The sequence below is a fragment of the Bombyx mandarina genome, chromosome A1 (assembly GCF_030267445.1).
Source record: "Bombyx mandarina strain Sakado chromosome A1, ASM3026744v2".
Taxonomy (NCBI): domain Eukaryota; kingdom Metazoa; phylum Arthropoda; class Insecta; order Lepidoptera; family Bombycidae; genus Bombyx; species Bombyx mandarina.
The window spans coordinates 20917145-20941066 of record NC_143234.1 but is presented as its reverse complement, the minus strand read 5'-3'; the positions used below and the strand labels follow the sequence as shown (position 1 = coordinate 20941066).

The 23922-nt window shown below is 37.8% G+C and overlaps 1 protein-coding gene and 1 pseudogene across 3 annotated transcripts; one reads left to right on the top strand and one right to left on the bottom strand.

Annotated features, from left to right (window-relative positions):
* Window positions 1-443: 443 nt before the first annotated feature.
* On the bottom strand, window positions 444-10091 carry LOC149499632 (uncharacterized; annotated as a pseudogene). Its single transcript, XR_016325707.1, has 5 exons — window positions 10069-10091; window positions 9312-9537; window positions 9043-9152; window positions 6796-8182; window positions 444-5742 (listed from the first exon to the last, which is right to left on the bottom strand). The product of XR_016325707.1 is annotated as an uncharacterized LOC149499632 (transcript).
* A 6917-nt stretch (window positions 10092-17008) lies between these two features.
* On the top strand, window positions 17009-21921 carry LOC149499631 (uncharacterized). Of its 2 annotated transcripts, XM_089739326.1 has the most exons (3): window positions 17009-17281; window positions 17523-17616; window positions 17703-21921. In XM_089739326.1, the coding sequence occupies exon 3, from the start codon at window positions 19903-19905 to the stop codon at window positions 21418-21420; it is 1518 nt and encodes a 505-aa protein (XP_089595452.1). In that variant the 5' UTR covers window positions 17009-17281; window positions 17523-17616; window positions 17703-19902; the 3' UTR covers window positions 21421-21921. The 2 variants fall into 2 exon arrangements, with proteins under 2 accessions (XP_089595452.1, XP_089595451.1); XM_089739325.1 differs by having other exon boundaries at window positions 17009-17616.
* The last annotated feature ends 2001 nt before the right edge of the window (window positions 21922-23922 follow it).

Sequence of the window (23922 nt, the reverse complement as noted above, 5' to 3'; positions counted from 1 at the left end):
ATTTGCGTAGCACACGTTAAATGATTTTGTACGTGTAACTCGCAATTTTAATCGACTATTTACTTGGAAAATAGACTTTAGTGTAACTAATTAACGCACCTTTTAGATTGACTCACAACACTATTTAACACTGATCGAAAGGGGTGCAAGGGAAGTGATTAGACAAGGAACGGGCTTACTTCCTTTATGAATGGCCTTCTGGAGCGCTGGCGGAAGACTTCGAGAAAGTTGTCCGCTTGTCCTTGTCTTGACCGCTTCGTGCGACTTTTTGATACCTCGCCCGACGATGTGTAGTGCAGGTCTTCTGGACTTCACCGGTCGTTAGATGCAAACCGAGGTCCTGTCACGGTCGCCAATTTTTGTCAGGGAGAGCTGGTTTGGCTGATGTGGAATGGTAGCACCCTACAAGGGCAATAAAAAAAAAATTGCAATAAAACAAATCGGACAATAAAATATGTGTATTAGAATAATTGTGAATACGTGTCGCACGTCGTGCGGCTGTTGTAGCTCTCATTGGTCGTAGTCTCGTTGCCGGTGTCGCGCCACTCACGCCCCGCAGCCCGCGCCCGCCGCCGCTGTTGCAGATCACGTGCCGTGCGCGTGAACATAGGTAAAAAAGCACAATAGACAATCTTGCTCTCTTTATAGGGGTTATTTTGGTAGCTTTCTCTAACTCTTAATCTATTGTAGCTGGATTTCTAGACATTTTCGCTGCATATGATAATGTACATATTCCGACATTCCTTAACAAATTACAGAAAATAAGGGTTCCTGTCAAACAAGCTAACTTAGTTATTACTATAATGTCAAATCGAACTATCATTTTAAAGTCTACCTCCTCAGATTCAAAACAATCTAGGACTTTATGGAGAGGCCTCCCTCAAGGATCTGTGTTAAGTCCAATTTTATACAATATATACATAGCATTAGGGTGTATTTGAGCTAAACGAAGAGTATATCGATCAGAAAGATACTGTCGTCTCAGGCTTAAGGGCGGCTCTGTACTTTCGACCTGTAGGGCTCGGGTTGTGGAGGATTTCATTGCACCCAGTACTATTTTTAATGCTTTGAACTGAACTGAATCTAATCGAGTCAGAATACTTTTTGTTGAGGTCTGCAGGAAAATTGAGCCGAAATCTATGATACTGCGAACTAGGGAATTATAAAGGATGTTTTGACTATAAGGATAGGCACTCCACACCATGTACCGGACAGTGCGCGTAGCACATTGATGATTTTTTCACATTTTCCGACTATATTATCGACGTGTGCCGACCCCGTAAGCTTGGAGCCTAGTATTAGACCCAGAAATTTTTCCTCTGTTACTAGTGGGATACTACACTTTGATATACCATGATTATATGAGGGGGAAAACGCTTTCTTGAAAATACTACTTAGCTCTTTATTGGAGTTACGTCAAAGCCGTGGTCCAATAACCACTTGCCGACAGAGTCCAAACAAGCATTTATATGAAGTGAGCCCTCATTGATATTTTCGTGCACACGATAGATGCAGATATCATCTGCGTACTGAATAATTTCACAGCTATTTGTGAGAGTGGAACCTATATCCAAAGTATAAATATTAAATAATAATGGGCTTATAACTGAACCGTGAGCCCCTTCTACTTTCCCCTCCCCTTCCCTTCCAGTTTTTTCTGAAGATAAGTGGCCATATATACGAGAGGCTGACCTCTACCAATAAATTGGATATGAATTGTACTACTTTACAGGGAATGCTCAGCTTGTTTCTGAGTACCGAAATCAGTACGTTGTCGTAGGCAGATTTTATATCTAGGAAAGCTGATATGACCGAGTGTTTGTTGGAAAATGCAATCTGGATGTCAGATATTAGAAGCGCGTGTCCGTCCACTCTTACCTTTTACCTGTACCACAGAGACTTGTACCTTTTCTAAGCCCTAATTGGCTGGTAGAGAGGTTGACCTGGCTCTCTGGGGAGGATAATTTGGTGATTCCAAGATGATGGAATGGAACCTGTATCAAAAATTGAGTCTTTTAAATTGCCGAATACTATTTTTAGCTCTGCACTTGAAAACGGAACATCTAGAACAGTAGAGTGGGCAAAATGATAGGTCATAGGGAGATCAGAAAACCAAGGCACATAAGCTGGGGATAGCTTATCGCAAAATTCTTTTGTTCAGCTATTATTTAGGTTTGTTTTAGGTGGGATGGGATGGCTAGTTAGCTAGATTTGAATCTTCTTATCATGTTCCACATTACAGATGGATGCGTAGATGGTGAAACGTTTTGGCAAAAGGATTGCCGACCCGTGCGTTTGGCACAGTACTTGATCTCTATTTACAAAATATTTGTTATATTATTTTTATTAAATTTAGTTATTTTTCGGTAGTCTTATAGTATAACTTGGTGCGGCACCGTTCTGAGTAAATCCAGCGAGTCAAACTCACTGGGTTTGATTTTTGATCAATTTCTATAAAAAAATATTTATGATATTAATATATGACGAAGGGTTTGGTCCAGAGGAACTTTTAAAAGCAGTGACGTCAGCATTGCTAACGTCACTGCCTCCACTATTCGGCGCACTCATCGCAAACAATAAAACACAACCAGAAACACACTAAACAATTTATTTTACAAGACACTAGAGAGTTCTCAAAGTAATGGTTTTATAATCACAATTATAATAAAACAATAGGTAGGTACTCACAAGATATAATACACCAGCTCACCACGCCTTCACCGCCCGGCGCTCGAACAAAAAGTGTTTTAAGTTTTAACATTTCGTCTATCGTAGTTTCGTGCGCCAACGAAATTAAAAACTAAAAGATGGCGTCGGGCGGGAAAACGTCAACACACCATTTATATTGCAACTTCTTTAAATTATTAATTTTAATTACAAAAATAATTCGTAAACTAATTAAATATTTCGAAAGTAATTATGAACAATTGAATTAATTTTTAAATCTTAATTTCAGTTGAAACATCCGGTCTACAAATGGCGACGAATATTTCAACTGTTAAACAACTCATAATAATTTCATCAATTGATTTTAGGTTTTATTCTAACGCAAAACACATTCCAAAAATCATAACACTAATTAATAACTAAACACAATCAATTTATTCGACACAATGATTGATTTTATAATCGGAACAATTAATTTGTTAATTATCATGGACTTGCGTCGACATATATAATTTATTATTATTATTATTGTTACTCGATCGTTCGTCTTAATAGTTAATTTAGTGCTTAATAATTTATTATTTTGTTTAAGTTAGTTGATTTGATTAGAAAGATTTATTCTTTTTATTGAAAAAGTACTATTTATATATTTAACTGTATATTATAGTGAGGGGTAGGTCTCAGGGTATTATTTAATAAAACTATGGGTTAGTCACTAATATCAATTGTTTAATTCTAGTCTTGTTACACACACAATTTACGACATAAAACAATAATTACATTATGACGCGGGCGCACGCAACTCACACTTAAAACGGAAGCGCCCGGAAACAATCATAATTATCTGTCAAAAGACGGATAAAACTATGTATAGCGAACGAGCATACGGCCGCGAGAGTGGCGTACAGGTCGCTTTGCTACAATATTGTTTTTGCATGTAAATATATTATGTGAACACTTCAGTGCCCCAGGAGGTCGCAATGTGCAAGAAAAAATCTAATGCCAGGGTTCTTTATTCTCAATATATTGTTTATTCATAAGTATACTTTTATATGTGTCTTACATAATTGGTCTCGTAGATGGGTTATCGAATTGGGTAGTTTATTGTAGAATTTTATGAAATTACCTACAAAAGATTTGTTTCCTACAATATTTAATGTCAATTTTTTTCCTTCGTCGCGAGCGACGGGTTCGACGAAGACGGTGACCGGTGCTTGTGGTACCTACAAGCACCGTTAATGAATCAGGAGGATCCGTAATGATGTGTTTTAGGCGATTTTTTCATACGAAGCCTTTCTGAGTAATAAATATTTATCAGCGATACATTTTATGAGTTCGACATCATGTCTGTTCTCACAATTAATCGACTTAACGGGATGAGGTGGATAAATTAACGCATGTAATTTTTCATAATATGTTGAGTAATCATGACTTTAATCCTATTTTTTTGTAGTTTATTACAAGATTTGACTGCCAATGTCAAAAATATTTTTTCGGCATAAACTATTGCCTCAGAAACTAATTTGGTAACATACTTTAAACCGCCTCTAACATCTATAGCGTAACTATGGTCTTCGGCTTGTTGTTTTGTTAAAAGTATGTGCATGCAATGGTGATTTTTAATTATTTTCGAATATTTTTTTTACAATGTAAATACCGATGCAATAATATAAAATGTTATTTTTATAATCAGTTAAACTTTTATGCTCTGTTAATTTTAACAAGCATTCGACCTGTTCATTGTCCTGTGTATTGTCTGTCGTCCTCGTCGTTCCGATTATTCTTGATCACTTAACATTATTTCTGACGAAAACTATACAAGTTTATAATAAATCCAAGAGCAGCTGTTTCTCGGCTATGCTTTAAAATTTCATCATTATTTATTTTTAAACTTGCAAGATACACCCTTATTTCTTTATTACTGAGACGCATAGGGGAATCGAAACCTTTACCAAAAGGATTTTTACAGTTAAATATGTCAAAAAATCTATGTATCATTCTCATATATTCTACCGTAGCTTCACTACCTAAAAATCGCATATTTTCGGGACACCGCAAAAAAAAAACAATAGCATCGGCAACAGATGAATTAATTATTAACTGAGCAGATAAATATACGTTCATCTTTTTGTTGTAAAAATTTCCCTTGTCCCTTTTCCGAGCTTAAATTTGTTTCAGTGAGGAGATTTCTCGAGAGCTTTAGCATGAGTGGTGGATCCATTAAACAATAAACGTTAGTATTTTCCTGGGGATATTTAAATGAAGTTATGAAGTCAGGATACGTAAATTTACGTCTTATCCTTTCATAGGTTCTTGATTTGTAACCGTTCCGTCACAAGTTAGTGGTTACTTACTTTACGGTTATTCCCGTATGTCGTCAGGTAACCTGTAAAACTGTTTATGGACTGCACTCGTATGACCCACAAAGTTCGCGAGCTGTTCTAAGTCGTTTTTGGTCAAGTTAAATTATTGTGTTAAAGTCGTTAAATGCTTTCTTAAGCGCGTTAAAGATATAGCCTTTGGATTTTTCGCTTTTCAGAGTAAAGCATGTATATCAATTACTTTATAACCATAAATTGAAGTATTGCACCAGGGTTGGCAAAAAGAAAAGGGTTTCCTTATGCTGTAATGTTTAATTCGGTATGCTGTAACTTACTGCTGGTTTTTGCTAATTTGCTAATTTAGTTAAATGCTCTTTTAATAGTTTCAAATCACTAGCCAGAGAGCTATTGTAATTTTGTTCCATATTTTCATATTTAGGTCGTCAGCTGCATGGAAAGAAACGTCAAATTTCCAATTTGCTTCAATAATTTGAATAACTGTTTTCAAATCTGCTTTGATTTCAACACTCTTAACACTTCTTTGAGTTTTTAGAGTTTCCATAATACCGATATTGCAACACTGCTTTATAGAAGTACTGACAGGCCGGCGACTTGAATGCACATCATGTTGCATTTGGTTGTGCTTCATCAAATTCCAGAGGTAACGATGTATACAATCAGTTAGATGAATGTAGTCTTTGCATTCTAAATTCCGGATCTCCAACCACCGTAGGTACAGTTCATCACAACCCATCTGCAATTGACATAATGTGTGTTAGTCCAAATGTTGCACCTTTATGTGAATGGACTGTGCATAGCGATCCTATTAGATCCTAGTTATCATTTTCCTACAATCACACATATCCAGACATCCATAGAAAAGTATGTAATAGGTAAGCCATCAGAGCGCTTCATATATAGAAAGACCAACTGGTCAACATACCAGTCAGCAAGTAAAGTCATTTCTTAATTTAAAGTTTCAATCTGATAATACTGTAGAAACTTATAATGAATTTTGTAACATATTGTATAGAATAAAATCAGAAAATATACCTAAAATTATAAATAAGGTTCCTTATAAACGAAAAAGTCCAGCTTCCTGGTGGGACAAAGAATGTCTTACAGTTGTTACAGTTCCAGATTAGCTCTAAAAAACTACAGAGTCCAACCCTCAATAAGCAATTACATTCAATACAAAAGAGTTGATGCAATAAAGAAAAGCTACTAAATGAAAAAAAGAAGAGTGGTTGGAAATTATTATGTGACAATTTTAACAGATACACTCCTGTTAGTATTATTTGGAACTACGTGCGGAAATTTAAAAGGATAGGATTAAAAAATAGACCTAAGAATGATGAATGGATCACCTCTTATTTAGATAAACTAGCTCCAACACTCCACCGGAGAAGTATATAGACGTGACTGAGTTAAATGAAGTTTTTAATTCACCTGGACATATTGAAGGCTGTTTTTTGTCAAACCCTTTTAGGATTAATGAGTTTAAAATAGCTTTAGAATCTAGAAAAGATAGTACTCCTAGTCTCGATGACGTCCCTTAGAAATTTATTAGTAACTTACACCCTAATGCCCAAATGACTATTAAAGATATATAATTTATTATGGTCCTCTCAAATGATTCCAGATTCATGGAAAACACAGTGTGTTATTCCAGTACTAAAACCTGATAAACCTGAAAATGATTACAATTCTTATAGACCAATATTACTATCATCCTGCGTAGGTAAACTATTTGAATGCATGCTCAAATTGACATTAGAATTTTATAGTGAAATATATAAAATTTTACCTGAACAGCAATTTGGTTTCCGTAGAGGTAAAAGTGCAGCAGAAAACTATATGTCTCTGGTTACAGATATTAAAAATTCTTTTTACAACCCTTCATACACAGCTTGCGCTTTGCTTGATGTAAGTGGCGCATTTGATAATGTCAATCTCTCTTTACTTATGTCCCTAGCAAAGTCTGTAAATGGATATTTCAATTTTTATATGAACGGTTAATGTTTGTCAAATATCAATACAATATCCTCTACATGGACCTAGATAATTTGTGCCTTTATAAACATATTATGTTTATAAAGGCACAACGCAAGGTGCTATAATCTCTCCTTTATTATATGGCATTTACACTTCACATATAAACAGATATTTAGTAGACCCCTCTGTTAAATGCCTGTTGTTTGCTGATGATATTGTTGTATATAGTGAAAATAAAGAAGTTAATAAGGCCATAGACGAGCTATAGCAATAAATTCCTCCTTACGATACTGATTGTTGAACGCAACAATAAGAGATTTCTCAGCCTTCAACACAAGACTTGTGATACGTGCAATGTAGTTAATCTCCTTTTTCTTAATGGACAAATTATAAAGTTGGCTGATACAGCTAACAACATCATAGCGATTTTCTGGTATACCACTGATCTTCACATTATTCGCACGGGCCCACTGGTCCCGGTCTTGTAGCTTAGTGTTCAATCTAGTCATTTCATCACGAAGAGCAGGAACCTCACTGCCAATCTTTTCAACTTTACATATCCTAGAGTTCAAGTCCATCACAGTGCTCGAGAGATCACTAATGAGTTGATATGCTGAGATCACCTATTTCAGTCTTGATGCTCTTGATGTCTTCAACCACCATTTACACTTCAGGCACCGCAGTGACAAGTTTCCGCGTGAGGTAGCAGGCATCGGTGAGGTAGGAGGCATCGGTGAGGTAGGAGGCATCGGTGAGGTAGGAGGCATCGGTGAGGTAGCAGGCATTGATGAGGTAGAAGGCGTCGACGAGGAAGAGGGACGATAGTTGGAACTGTCGTGTCCACTGTATGATTGAGTATGATAGGTTATCTGGTATGTTCCCATGTCTGCTTCGAAAATTATTTTATTTATTGCATTTTTTACATATGCTAAAGTAAAATTATCATATTTTCGCAACTCATTTGCAATATATTGTCCATAAATATCGTAGGGATCTTTTTTTTCTGAAACGGCATTATTGCTTGCACACTTTTATAAAAGAGTTAATGCTTCGAATATCGCATTATCAGTTAGATCATCAGTCTCGTTTGTTTTCGATCTCTTATTAGATCTCGTAGTCGTTGTCGTCGAGTTTGAAGTTTCATTTGTTTCTTCCATAGAAGTTTCTTCATTATGATGAGTTTTATCCCGACTTGCATTCTGTAAAGATAAAAAATTAAATTTGATTTTATTTACAGATACCATCATCTCAAGAAGAATGGCTTACCATAGCAAAAGAGTTCGAGAGCAAATGGAATTTCCCACATGTCATAACGGCAAAGGATGGGAAGCATGTCATATTACAGTCGCCTATAAATAGTGGCAATGATTATGACTGTTATAAAATGTTCCCCCGTACAGTGCTGTTCGCTTTAGTTGACGCTAACTATAAATTTCTCTACGTAGATGTTGGCAGCAAGGGTCGTATATCAGATGGCGGTGTGTTTAAAAATACTAATTTATTTTTAAAAACTAGAAAAGAAGGAACTTAACAATACTCCGCCAGAAATCCTACAAGTACCGTATAAAACTGCAGTCCCCTATTTTATTTTAGGCGATAAAGCTTTTGCACTGAATGAGTACACATTGAAACCTTATGGAGGTACTTCAGAAAGAGGTTCAATGGAAAGGAATGGAAAGCAATTACAGGCTGTCTCGAGCAAGAAGAGTTGTGGAGAATGCCTTTGGCATTTTAAGTTCTGTTTTCAAGGTATTGAGGAAGCTGCTACTATTAGAACCAGAAAAAGCTACAAAAGTTGTGTTGACTACAATATACTTATATAACTACTTGCGTAGAGATCAAGATTCCTCGCAAAGGTTCACTCCCCCAGGATCATTCGATGCCGAAGATGAAGGAGTATTCATACCTGGCCGATGGCGGCAAGATACAGAAGTGTCATCAATGCTATCCATTCAAGCTATACCACGGCGAGCATCAACAGATATAAAAGAAATACATTCACACTTAGGGAGACATTTCATTACAATTCTTGGCAGAATAGTTATCAGTAAATACTCACTTCTTCATTTAAAGTACTCGTATCTTGCGTATTTCCTGGATGGTTTCTATCTCCCAGAAAGCTAAAGGCTTCGTAGGCGTACCAATTTGAAATATATATTTCACCACGACCTTCAATAAAATAAATGTTTAAATCAGAATTATAATGTATAATTTAAAAAATGATTATAAGATATTATAACGTAATTAAAACCCATTTTACTTACGATATTATAATAAAAATGAATGTTATTTAACATAATATTAAACATAATAATAATTAATAAATACATGATCCTAGGCTTTTTTTCTCTCTTGACTTTTCTCTCCTGCAAAATCCTAGCAAAGAGTCCATTTTTTTCTTTAAGTCAGCTATTGGAATGTTCATTTCGTGACTTATATTTCTCCGTGCATCTTCTCTTAGTTCTCTATTGGTGTAATCGGACATTGCGCATCCCAAAGTCGTCTATATTCCCCGTATAGTTGTATTAACTTAAGACATTCAGTCAGTACGCGGCTGTATTGTCATAGTGATAAACTTTGACAAATAAGAAGTAATATTTAACATCGTTTTTCTCAGTTGTTATGAATGAATATAAAGTTCTTTCTAATGCTAAAAATTCTTTAGAATCAGGGATTTTGCCAATTATTTCGGGTATGTAGCGATTTGACTCATCAAAGTCGATAGAGGTAGGTATTACGATGTGCTTTTAGTTTGTTTTTAGAATATTTTCATTATGTTCTCTGGTACCGTCAAAGTTTTTAACAAACTTTAATAAAATGTTCAAATCGATTTTCTCTTCACTCTCACTCTCTGATTTTTGACCTCTCTTCCTAGTCTCTTCCTTTATAGTCATCGAAATAGTTTATCGTGAATTTATTCGATACCGAATTCAGGTGAGCGGATTAGGATAAGAGTTCTCGGAACTGGACAATTGTAGCGATAGCGTGAGGTGTTTGTGGATTATTTGAAAGTTTATTTCACTTTTAGTTTTATGATTTATTTGAATATACACCACCGATGGAATGTGCACATTAATTAACTTACATGTATAAGATGTTCACGAACATGTTATTTTCACTTTTCACTTAATTTGCACTTGCGTTAAATGAGAGATTGCGGCAGAATTCACAACGGCGAATACAGCCGAAATTAGTTTTTGAATTTACAACTTTTGTACACAGTTCACACACGAAGGCGTTTCCCGGATTTTCTTTACTTAAAATCCCTTAAGCTGCCACCAAATCTTAGTAGAGAGAAGGCCGAACTCTTTTTAAAAAAGGATTTATTCGACACTACGCATTATTTATAATGAATAACTAATTATAATAAAAGAATTTGGAGATACTGAGGAAAATTGGTAAACGTCTCACTTCAATGAATATCTGTGTTAATAAAACTCCAATAATAAATAATAATAAAAAATTAAAATAAAAAAACTATTATTTCAAGACAAAGGTCTCATATTGTGTTAGTATTACAAATAACTTACGAACTATGTTAGTATTTAAATAAATCAATCAACTCCGTCCCTGGCAGCCCCATCAAGCAGCATGTAGAACATGCAACTTGATGAACCTACCCAGGGTCGGGCCATCCAGTCTTTCAGCTAGTACCCTCAAGACGTTGTTGGTGCTTCCTCCTACTCTACGCATAATGGATGCCACCTTTTTGCGCATTATCGCGAAGTAGTCATCCGTGTGCGCATCGGCGAACATGCCTGATGCACTACAATAAGGTGGAAGCCTCAACAACGCCCTGAAGGCATTATTATATTGTATGCGCAGGGCATTATCCGTTTTTTGGGTATGAGTAGCCCAAAGACCGCTTGTGTAAAAGGTTTGGCAGTAAGCCTTGAAGAGGGTAATTTTGACCGGCACTGAACAACCTGCAAATCTTTGTGCCACTACATTCCCTCTGACAGCCAATGCCCTGCGTTCCCTTTCCATGTCCATATCATCTTTTAATTCCTCAGTTACAATATGCCCTAGATATTTGAACTGTGTTACTCTTTGTACAGGTAAGCCACCGAGCTTTAGAGGCGGGACATGAGGTGGACTTTTGTTTACACCTCTGAACACCAACAGCTCACTTTTACTAGGGTTATACTTTAAGCCATGATCCTCAGCATAGGATTCACATATGGAAAGCAACTTTCTTAACCCACATATTGATGGGCTCAGCAGCACCATGTCATCCGCATAGCTAATGTTATTAAGACACAAATCATCTATATGACAACCAACATGTGTGCTACTGAGCTCCTCAAGTAGCTTATTTACATAGATATTAAAGAGCCTCGGGGAGGTCAAACCACCCTGCCTTACACCACATTCTAGTTTGTAAGGGTCCGACAGTACGTTGGACCACCGTACAAAGTTCCTCTGCTTCTCATACCACAAACATAATATATTTACTAATGAAGGAGGTACACCCTCTCCCAGTAGCTTTTCCCACAAGATATTATAGGAAACAAGGTCAAAGGCTTTTGATAAGTCCAGGAAACAGGCATACACTGGTGTTTTCCTATCAGTGTAGTATTTGATAGCATGCTTCAGTGCAAAAATGGCACTCTCAGTAGATAGCCCAGCACAAAATCCAAACTGTGTATCATGCAGTTTAGTGTATCCACTGAGATGTGAGTCAAGCACGCTGTCAAACACCTTGGCTATGACGGTTGCCAGTGAAATTGGTCTATAATTTCCCTTGTCCGCTATGTCTCCTGTCCTGTTTTTTACAATAGGTACAACTATTGTGTCCAACATCTCCCTTGGTAAGTGAGAATGCCCTACAAACAAATTGAACAACATAGTCAAAACTCTCGGCAGGTGAACACCAGAATTCTGGAGATGCTCAATGCTGAGTCCATCATTACCAGGAGACTTGCCTCTTTTCATACCCTTTATCACAGTTTTTATTTCTTTACATGTAAAATGAACTGGCAAACCTGATTGACAGAACTCAGCACCATTCCTCAACGATGCTGTCTTTAATGGAGAAATTACTTTAAAATAATCTTTAAATATATTTGCTATTCCAATGTAGTCACTCTCACCCTCCACGCTAACTGGAAGACTTGGTGATTTATCAAATTTTTTAGTACTCTTCCAAAATGATGAGAAACTTTTTTTTGAATGAAGAGAAGCCAAAATGTCCATTTCAATTTTTTCTTGGTTTTTAATGCACCATTTTAGTCTAGATTTAAAGATTTTACGAGCTATTCTCATGTCCTCAAAAATAGGGCCACAGCTAGGTTGCCCATACCACATCCATAATTTAAACTTAATCCTTGCTTGTTTATGAAATTCTTTTACATGTTTATTCCAACCCTTTATACCTCTATTTTTTCCTATAATACCTCCCGGTACTTTACTATTACAGGCAGCATTACTTAATATATTTACAATTTTTTTATACATTTTATCTAACAAACTTCTATGGTGTAGATTATCACAAAATTTATCTGCACATAATTCAAAATCATTTAAGAAGTCTAGGTTCTTCAATTCACTATTACATAAATCTAAATATTTATTTATTTCATTTATATTTCTTTCTCCCCAACGTATCCCATTACAAGCAACTTTAATATCACACCTTTTCTCTCGTATAACATTTATATCACACATAATTTTTAATGGAAAGTGGTCTGACCAGAATGAATCATAAATAATCTCAATATCCAGGATTGCATTAGACGCAGACTGTGTAACAAGACAGTGATCAAGCCAACGCTTGCACCCATGTGAGTCACTAATAAAAGTATAAGTTTGTGACAATGCACCAAGATACTCTATGTCTGCAAATATTAATTCTTGCTCAGTACAAAAACCAATAAGCTCATCGCAAAAAGACTCACCAGGATGTGCGTTGAAGTCCCCCAACACAAATACTGTTTCAATATTACAATTTGTTATTAGAGAATACATTTCACCAAGACATTGTGTAAACATTGGTAAATTTTCACTGCAGTCTGTTGGCATATACATATTAATAACCATAAATGATCGATTACTAACTAATATTTTTACTGCACATATTCGATTACTCTGAATTTTCACTACAGATACATAATTAAATGCACTTTTTCTCCATAATATGGCAAGGCCTCCATAGGGTCTGCCTTTACAAATACCGGCTGATGTGTCGACTGAGGACTTCCCAGTATAACTGAATTCTTCATGTATATTTTCAAGAAAAGATAAGTCATGGGGATATAGCCAAGTTTCTTGTAGCAATATAATGTCAGCCGTCTTGCACAATGTACGTACACAATTCAACGACCTTTTCACATTTTTGCAGTTAAATGTAATTATATTCACTTTTGCAGTACTATCCATTTATATTGTTAACTCACCGCTTTGAGAAACGTTTTCTCCTTCTTTTTTTCTACCCCTAAAATGGATAAAACGTCTAAATGTAATTCCATCGGGCCACATCTCGTCGTTCAAAAACATTTCTAATTTGTTTTTGTTCACTAAAACTTTAAATGCATTATAGGATCTTTCCTTTTTCATTATGATTTTTTCCAACGAAACAGCTTCAGATGTTTTAAATTTAATATATTGGCAGATATCATCTTCGGTGGTCTCTTTGTTTACGTTAGAGATAAACAAAGGGATTTTGATTTTGGCCGCTTTAAATTTCTCGTTTAGTTTCGTCACAGCTTTCCCAGTTTTTCCCTCAAAACGGTTTCTGTACCTACGTTTTTGTACAGAAATCCATTCATCGTTTGGATTATCTCTCAGTATAAATTTGCCGTGTCTTACTATATCAGCCATAGTGGGCTCCTTTGACTTTGAGGTTATATGGTTTTGTATTCTGTCATTATGAACTATATGTTGACAGTCCGATGATTCTGACATTTGTGCGCATATTTCACGTTCCATCGACATTGAGTTATTGGGAGCAAGCGTACTTGCCTGATCTGTCTTAGTTTGTGCAGGAAAGGGAGTTAAATTCTTAAATGACTCAGCACGTTCCAGGTTCGGGCTTGTCGTCACTTTGTTACCGGCCGGCGATAAAACAGCCTCTACACTATTTTGTACATACCCCCTTTTTTTCGTATTTATATTACAGTTTAAATATGGAGTTGTTGACCTGTATGATTCCATATTATTTTTTAGCTCATCTAATTGCTTTATTGTTGCGTAATTTTCTTTAATGCCATTAATATCAGCACGCATAATTATCAAGTCTTTTAGCAATTTAGTAACATCTACATGATCAAATGTTACGGGCGGTAATTTTTGCAAGTCACGCGCTACAAATATTGGTATTGTGTCGGGTTCGGTCACTTTGAAAACACATATTATATCTTCAAGATTCCTTTGCTTTTTCCCCTCTTTGCGCCTAGAAATCTTCTTCTGAGTACTTTTTAGCGAGCTTTTTAGGGAACTAAAAAGCAATTCTTTAGCACTTTCCACCTCCTCTTCAGAAAAAGCAGATGAACTGATCCGAATTAAACTTTCATTATCAATCACTGTGATCTTATTTTGGACAAATGACAATAGTTCACTAATAACTATGTTACAGTTCACACATTTAAGCGTATTCACATTTTTCTCAGATACCGTCACAGGAGTAGCCATATTCGATCCGCTCTCGAGCACGAACGAGAACTCGCTTTATAATACAACTCGCTTTATAATAATTAATATTTCATAAATTTGGAGATTAACATAAATTCTTATGAGCGGTCGAAACGTCCGCTGTTGATCGAGTCTGTCGGCGATCTAGATAAAGTTTCTAACTTGATTTAATTTTTAAAGAAAAAGTAGGAATGCGATAAGTACTTATAGGCAAGCTTTCGCAATAGCCGAAGCGTAAATTACGAAGAAATAGTAATAGTGCACTTGTTATTATCTTGTAACGCTTTCGGAGCGGCAAGCCGTACGCAAATCAAAAAGGAAAAAAAATCAGAAATAGTGGATAGGATTAAAAGGCCAACTTCCCTGGGGTATCCCGCCAGACGTCCAGCAGTCCTCAGCAAAGTCTTCACTTCACCAGGGCAGAAGGCAGCATAAGCAGCAATCCAATGCAATCTCTTTGTTCCGTAAATTCAAATTCCCATAACCGTTATCCGTTTTTCTTCGACGTTTATCCGAAGATTACAGCTTTGAGTCGCGATTGTAAACGGTCGCCACTAATGTTAATAAAACTCCAATAATACAACTCGCTTTATAATAATTAATATTTCATAAATTTAGAGATTAACATAAATTCTTACGAGCGGTCGAAACGTCCGCTGTTGATCGAGTCTGTCGGCGATCGCGATCAGCTGATGCGTCCCCCGTCCGCCGCGTCTCCCGCCGCTGTTGTCCACGCGTTCGATGCGTGGACAATCTGACCCGAACTGAGACTATCTGACCCGAACTGAGATGTTCTCATGAAATCACTGTGAGAGAGCTTATGATGAGTAAGGTAAGCATTAGTCAATACAGGCTAGGGATATAACAGCACCAAGTACTTATCTAAGGTTGATGGACTCAGTAAAGCGAGGACTAAATAACGTTTTGACGTATCTCGATGACGTCATTATATGTATATACGTCATCATTACAAGAACGAACGAACGAAAATAAAATATGTGCTGTAAAGAAATTTCCACTACCTAAAACCCAGAAAGAAATAAAATCATTCTTAGATTTAATAGTTTACTACAGAAAGTTGATTCAAGATTTTGCAAAACTCACAAAATACTTGAAGAAAAACAGCAGACTAGTGTTGACAGATGGATACATATAAGCCTTCGAAAAATGTAAACAGGTATTAATGAATGCACCTGTCTTACAATATCCAGATTTCGAAAAACCCTTTATCCTTACAACGGACGCCTCCGACGTAGCAACAGGCGCAGTATTGTCTCAAGGACAAACAATACGCACAGAACAAAGATATTCTACTTTTTTTTTTTTTTTTTTTTTTTTCCTACCTATGCTGATAGCCTTGAGAGGCTATTTCAGCTTCACCCTAACGTGTGTAGGTGAGCTCACGGGGCTCAAACCGGAGAGTTGCTAACACTGACCCTAGCAAGAGCAGTGCTTCGCAGAATCTACCACCGGATCGGAAACGCGACCCACTGAGAAGATCCGGCGAGAAACTCAGTGGGCTGTGTCTAGGGGTTAATTCGCTCGTCGAGCCCTTCGTCGCAAGCGACGGGTTCGACGAGGACGGTGACCGGTGCTTGTGGTGCCTAAAAGCACCGTTAATGGATCGGGAGGATCCGTAATGACGTGCTTTGGGCGACGTCGATTGTTTACCATTCGATCTACAGGATCGGGTATGTAGTTTCCAGCGGCCACGACAAGAGGGTTCTCATGTCGTGCCGCCTTCTCGAAATGGCGCAATGATGCCGACTGTAGATACTTACTGACAGAGTCGAGCTCCAGGTCATCGTGGAGATCCACGTTCCTCAGGAACCATGGTGCTCCGACGGCTATCCTGCAGAATCGGGATTGAATAACCTGAAGGGGCTTCAAGTTGGTGCGGGCTGCGTGAGCGAACACTACGCTTGCATACGTCATAACGGGGCGTATGCAAGTTTTGTAGAGAGTTACCTTATTACGGAAGGACAGTTTGCTTCGCTTGCAAAGCATAGGGTAGAGACGTCCTAATATGAAGGCGGCACGGTCGCGTACCGTTTTAATATGGGGACGGAATGTCATCCCTCTGTCGAGGGTGACGCCTAGGTATTTGACCTGCGAGGCCCACGGTATGGGCTGGCCAAAGAGAGTAACGGGGCTAACGGCGGAGGTGTTTGCGCGCCTATTAGGGAGTGGGATGCTCGAAGTGGTATTCGGAGGGCGACCCCTTTTGAAGAGCACCGCTGTGCTTTTCGTGGGGTTGATGTCGATGCGCCACTTCCGGAACCACTGTCCCATGGTGGCTACTGCGATCTGGAGTTGCCGATGTAGCAACGACATCTTCCTACACGAGTAGTAGATAGCCGTGTCATCGGCGAAGAGCGCTAGATGGGTCTCCGGAGACCGGGGGATATTCTACAATAGAAAAAGAACTACTAAGCATAATGTGGGCCATAAAATACTTCCGTCCTTATCTGTACGGGAAAAGTTCACCATATATACAGATCACCGTCCACTCACGGATAATGTCCATAAAGGACCCGAACTCAAAACAAACACGATGGCGACTAAGATTAGCAGAGTATAACTTCGATGTACAATTTAAAAAAGGAAAAGCCAACACTAATGCGGACGCATTATCCAGAGTACAAATAATACACACACATAATATAAAGGTACACGTAGCAACACAAAGAAGTTAAACGAACTACAACTTTAACTTTTTAGCGCTTTGTAACCAGATAGCGTTCATAACATCATGATTGTTTAATTTTGGTAATTAGGATTAGATGACAATATAATGTTAATGTCACCGGTGACCCCATGGCGTTTAACGTGTTAAGTCATTGTTGGTCTAAATACTACGTACAATATTTTATGTGTACAGGAAGCATAATATTACTATTTATGTTTTAGATTGACAATCTCATCCAATAGGTCAAAAAAGATGATAGAACTTGTTGAGGTACGAGACAAAGAACATGAATCGGTGCCATCGATTTCAGTACAGGTAACAATTTCAATTAATTTTAAAAGTTAGATTTGTATTAATCTTATTTATTTTATTACTATTAAAATACGTTTTTTTTGTTCTAGATGTTAGCTAATATAACAAACAAGCCCGAAAATCAGCGTTTCTCAAACTTACAGGTATATTTTAAAGATTCGTAATCCGCTTCAATCAGCAATGAAAACCACATTCATACATACGTCAGTCGTCCACGATTGTACTGGTGAAAGACATTCAAAACCTGAAAATAGCGATGTCGATTTAAGTGATCAAGACCCAACATACAAAGTTCCGTCTCAAAATAAAAGGAAAATACCAGTTTAAGCAAGTCAATCAAAATTCTCTGGAAGTTCCTTGTCTTCTAAGCTTTCTTCATCCTCATCATCTTCCAGACCTTCCAATGATAGTTCCTGTGGGTGACTCACATGTATTTATTTATTTTATAATATTTTATTATAATTACACTACACAACAACACATACATACTTTATTTTATATCAACACATTTATTTATCACACAATCATACAAAACATCATTTGCACTAAACAAAATTAAATTCACAAGTAAAGTCGGGCGATAACTGCAGTATAGCGACGGCGATAATATTTCGCGAGTACATCGGTGCATAGCCGAACCGGTCGTCGCATTTTTACCGATCCACTGCCACCAGTCGAAATCTGACTTGCGAGCGCGCATCCGGTGTTATTGTTTTCGTACTACGCCTTTTAATTATTGCTTTTTATTTCGTTTACCTGCTTGTACTGCTTGAACTATTTCTTGTTACTTTCTCCTTTTATATTTGTGTTCGTCTTAAATAAATACTTTGTGTCCATTTGTGTTTGCAAAGACTTTATAATACCAACCCAAGACGACCAAACTGGTGACCCCGACGTGATCTTAAGGCTTCAGCTACTACTAGAGACTCTAACATCTTAATTACCGTATAAAATTTACTCTGATGTCTGACGTATAATTTGCACATCTCTCTCACCAGTTCAATACAAGTATTGTATAGGTTACTATCGCCTGACACTCCTGACATAGAGTTGCTGCATACCAATACTGATATAAGATCTGACACTTTATTGTGCATCATAAGTAAATATGGTCTGGGCATTATATACCATTGGTCTGATCCTAGATTAATTGCACATAGCCGATTGGACCACAGGGTCTTAATATTAAATGCTTGATCATCCCACCTGTTACATTTATATGCCTCGTCTAGAAATGTCTCAATGGATTTTCCTGCTGACCTGACAGACTGGAGTAATCCCATCTTCTCGACCATAACTGCCAATCTTGTTGCCAGAAGTACTAGTCTTCTCAACGTGTTATCAGGCATTTTAGAATAGAAGAATTCATGTAATCCTGCTTTTGTACTTTCATGTTCCGGCAGTGTGTTTTGTTCAGTCATATAACTTATTTGTAGCGTAAGATTCCTCTGTATTAGTGACCATATTTGACTGATCTGGTCATTCTCTTTAGAGTTGATTTTCCTGGCTGGGGTTTCAGATGCTAGAACTTCTTGTAACAGCCTGGAATACACAGCATGGTCAATTATCAGATCTTGTGCCTTGACACCCTGTCTCCTCAAGGTTTCTATCAAGATTTTATCATCCAATGTAGATTGACCTTCTTCTAGCCTCCGCTTAAAGGAGACAACTTGTGATAGCCTAATTGCTGTATCAAACTTACGTTCGGTGACAATTGATTCTGGAGAGGCTAGTGCTACCGTTCTTTGACTCTCGAAGATGGGACATATTGGCTTTGAATGCGCACACATACTAAGATTCGACAAATAACAGTGTCAGGTTAATATCATTTTATATTATCCCTCCACTCACACTGACGACTAAAACTATAACAAAACTGATAGATTAAAAAGACTGCCAGTTAGGAATGTATAGTAATGTTGTATCGTCTACATTCTCTGATCTGAAATGATTGTTCCAAGAGGATGCATCAACAACTATGTATAGAATATAATGATCTCTATATGCAAGGCGAAGCCTCCTGAATGCAATGATCCTTCTAGCCAACTCAAGTTCGGACAATGTCATGGCTTGCTCATCACAGTAATATTCAAGGAATTTCATTGCATTTTTCTCCTGAGCCAAACTACGGAACCTTTCCTCGTACGTCTTACACCCGAAGAATCTGGGTTCTACTTTGAGTTCCTTCTCTTTTGGTACAGCTCTGATTACCAAATATTCGATAAGTCCATCAAGAGTCTCAGACTTGGCATATAGGTCTATCACGACCCTTATTCTATCACGACTAACATGCCAGCGTTACCGTCTACAGTGTTGAGAAATAAGATGGAAACATTATTGCCTAAAATCACTAAGAATCAAGACGTCAAGAATCTGATTCAGGCTGCTAAATCAGTGTCCAGTCAGGAGTTCATTAAGGCCTTAGATTCATCTAATATATTACCTGCTCGTGTATTTGCTGCTCTATATGCAGCAAGTCCTAAAGGGATGTTGTCGGAATTTCTCGCAAAGTTTGAAACAGCAAGAAGTGTGTTACAAGTACTTATCTTAGGAAGCGGAAAGTATGCGGCTAGAAAAATGCTAAGACGACTAGTTAAACAGGAACACATTTTACAGAACTGGAGAGTCAATGTTATAAAAGGTCGTGTTCGTGGTTACGATTATATGCATATTATCCTAGGTAACAAGTGCCCAGGAAAGGCCGCGAACTTAATTAGGGAAGAGTCATGGCGAAAACCTGTTGAGACAGTCACTATGCCTCCTCTTCAGCACCAAGTATATATGACAACATCTGAAAGAGGATCATTGAGTATGCATGATATCAAAAGTCATTTTACAATTAAATGTAACCAGTCCACAACTACCATTACCGAAGACGGTCGTCCTCACTACAGCACAGGGAATTGTAGACCTTTCGAGGGATACACTACCAGAACTGGTACCGTGGAGCCCACTATGAGTTTTATTGAGAAGGATGTTTTACTATCGAAACTGCAAAACGTCATAGAATTGGCTTCATGGACAAACAAGACTGGACTGAACAAAGAGAAGACTGCATCAATCAACAGTAATCTGCATCTGCCGATAGCTAAAATTGTTGAACAATACACTGATCATGACTTGAAGGTATTTGCACCATTCGTTGGCTGCCGACGATCTGGTACAGTTCAACATCATATCAGATGTCCAGGATACAGAGAGTCTATAGTCCCCAATACTCTACTAAATATGTATACACATACAGAGGGAGAGTCTGATTCCAATATGCATGTGAACTCCCAGCCTGGACAACATTACAAGATTAATTTCCTACACATCTACTGTTATGCTGTAGTTAGCGTCTTCTTGCACAATGAGATTTATTGTACGCCATCAGACAATAAAATCGTACGGTGTGTAACCCGGGATTGTGAGGAGTGTATGAGCCCTATTGAGACCCCGATTGTCATAGATGAGTCACTAATTGCAGATATAGATTTCTCGGCATTGAAGATCACTACATTAACAGAAGATGCGATGGATGTACTCAGGAAATCATTGGATATTCATGAAGGACGTGTCTATATGGTACCTGATGAAGAGACTAGGCTAGACAATCAAATTGCATGTGAGGGAGTAATCCAAGAATTGTTGGAGACATTAGTGATGTCTAAAAATGTCTTGATTACACGATACACTCAGCATGCAATGACAAATGAAGGAAAACAAGTGTTAGGGGCGTTTGCAGTGAAGAATAAAAGGAGAGAGATTGGATTATCGGAATTAAAGAGACTCTCACCACAAGACTTGATGGAATGCTTAGTGTAAATGATGTTTTGTATGATTGTGTGATAAATAAATGTGTTGATATAAAATAAAGTATGTATGTGTTGTTGTGTAGTGTAATTATAATAACATATTATAAAATAAATAAATACATGTGAGTCACCCACAGTTCCGATTTGAATTCTAGTGATGAACAAAATACAAAATAACATAGTTCAGGTAGCCGCAGAAAAACAATCAGAGCAAATAAACATTAATGAACTTGCAACAAAAGAAGTTTCTCTAAATCAAGATAGTGGAGAAAATACTACACCACAAGAAGAAAAGAAAATGGAAAGGAAACGTAAGAGGAATTGTTAGATACGAGGAATACACGTGTGAAACACTTGCCTACTGTTAACACACTGTCCTATATTTGTTGAAATACCCCGTATGCGTAGGCACACGCACACATACTTAACATTCCTCCCCTTAGCTTAGATATAATATGTACATAACTACTCTAAACAAAACAAAAGATTATACTAAACTTAAAAAAGAAACTTAAACTAAAAAAACTGCTTATAGTTAACCCTAGGCCGATTGCGTTTATTCCGTGATGTAAACTCAGGTATGCTGGCGTTTTGTCGTGCGGGTATGCTATCAGAGCCTTCTTCGACAGACGGGTCTGGTAGGGCCTCAAGAAATTCATCCTCCTCTTCTGCTAACTCGACTCTTGCCGCTGCGGCGACGGTGACCTGATGAGAGGTACTTCGACCGGTAAACTAATATCATCACCAGCGTTAGAACTGGTAGCTTCCCCCCTTTCTGAGCTGCCCTCCATCCCAGACCTGTCCTCTTCCTCGTCCCCTGTGTCTATCGGAGTCACTTCATTCGAGGATGATTGTTCTTCTGCTGACAAATTGCCTCTCCATGAAACCGGTTCTACATCCACATCTTTGTATTCGTGAATACTGCAATCGGTACCCTTATAAGGTATTAGTTGATTTTGGTGTTTTTTAAATAACAAGGAAGACTTACAGTCTTTGACTAAGTACAACACCTTCCCAATTGTCTTTTCAATGAAGCCTTTGCACCAAATAAACTTTCCGTTGACCGTATGCTTTTTATATAGAATGAAATCTCCCTTGGTAAAACTTTGTTTTTTATTTACTTTGGTCTTATTTTGCGAACACTGTTTAAATTTAACTGTAGATGAGGGCGATGACGACTCAGGTATAATTTGATCAAGACGCATTCTGAGTTTTCTACCGTAAACAAGCTCTGCGGGCGAAACCCCAGTCAGAGTGTGTACGGAGTTCCTGTAATCAAATAAATATTTTAGTAGTTTTTTACTAAATAGACTCGCTCCACTTCCACTAAGCAAGGTCGTTTTTATACCCTTTTTAATAATTTTGACGAAGCTTTCAGCCTGTCCGTTGCTAGCGGGATGATAAGCCGGTGACTTCAAATGTGAAATTCCGTTCAATGTACAAAAATTTTCAAACTCATGTGATGTGAACGATGTACCATTGTCACTAACTAAAGTATGAGGAATACCAAACCTAGACATAAACTCACATAATCTTTCAATCGTGGCTGAAGCAGATGTACCGGATTTCATATTGTAAACCTCCACCCACTTAGTATAAGCATCTACTATATCAAAAAGGTTTGACCGTTTATCGGTCCCAAGAAACCCATATGTACTCTGTAAAACGGTTGTGGGGGGTGTTCCCAATGCGCGATCGGGCCCCGTGCTGGAGTCGGTCGCATTTGAATACATACGTCACACGAAGCTATCATGCGCTCGAGCGCGGCGTCGATCCCGGGAAACCAGAACCGTGAACGTGCTTCAGCTTTAGTTTTAACAATTCCCAAGTGAGACTGATGTAACTCTGATAAAATATCCTTTTGTAATGACTCTGGAATTACAACCTTGTGTCCCCGCATCAGACAACCGTTTTCATAAGATAATTGCAACCTACACATGTGATATGGCTTTAACCGTTCATCAGACCATTTTTTTGGCCCTTTAAGACATATATAATAACTTTACGTAAAATTAAATCCTTATTTGTTTCGTCTTGTAATTTGACTAACGATACAGGTAAATTACCTTCCACAACAAAATTTATATAAGAAGCTCTATCCAAATCGGGTATCATAGAATCTACACTGCCCCTGCCCTCCGCGGCTGTCCCCGCCTCTCCTAGGCTGGCGCGCGATAAGAAGTCTGCGGTGTTGTCTGTGCTACGAACATATTCAATTATATAATTATAGCTACTTAAAAACATCGCATATCTCTGAAGTATATTCGCAGAAACTTCTGGTATACCTCGATAAGGGCCAATAATCGATAAGAGTGGCTTATGGTCTGTGCGTAAGATAAAGGGAACCGTCCTGCCATATAGGTACTGGTGGTAACGCCTAACTCCAAAAATAATGGCGGTGGCTTCCTTTTGGATCTGAGAATAACGTTTCTCAGCAGCATTTAGGGTTCGCGACGCAAACGAGACCGGTCGCTCAGACCCGTTTGGTTCTATCTGAGACAAAATGGCCGAA

Excerpts from the sequence above, each read along its gene's own strand:
- LOC149499631 (XM_089739326.1), top strand. The coding sequence starts at position 19,903 with ATGCCAGCGTTACCGTCTACAGTGTTGAGAAATAAGATGGAAACATTA.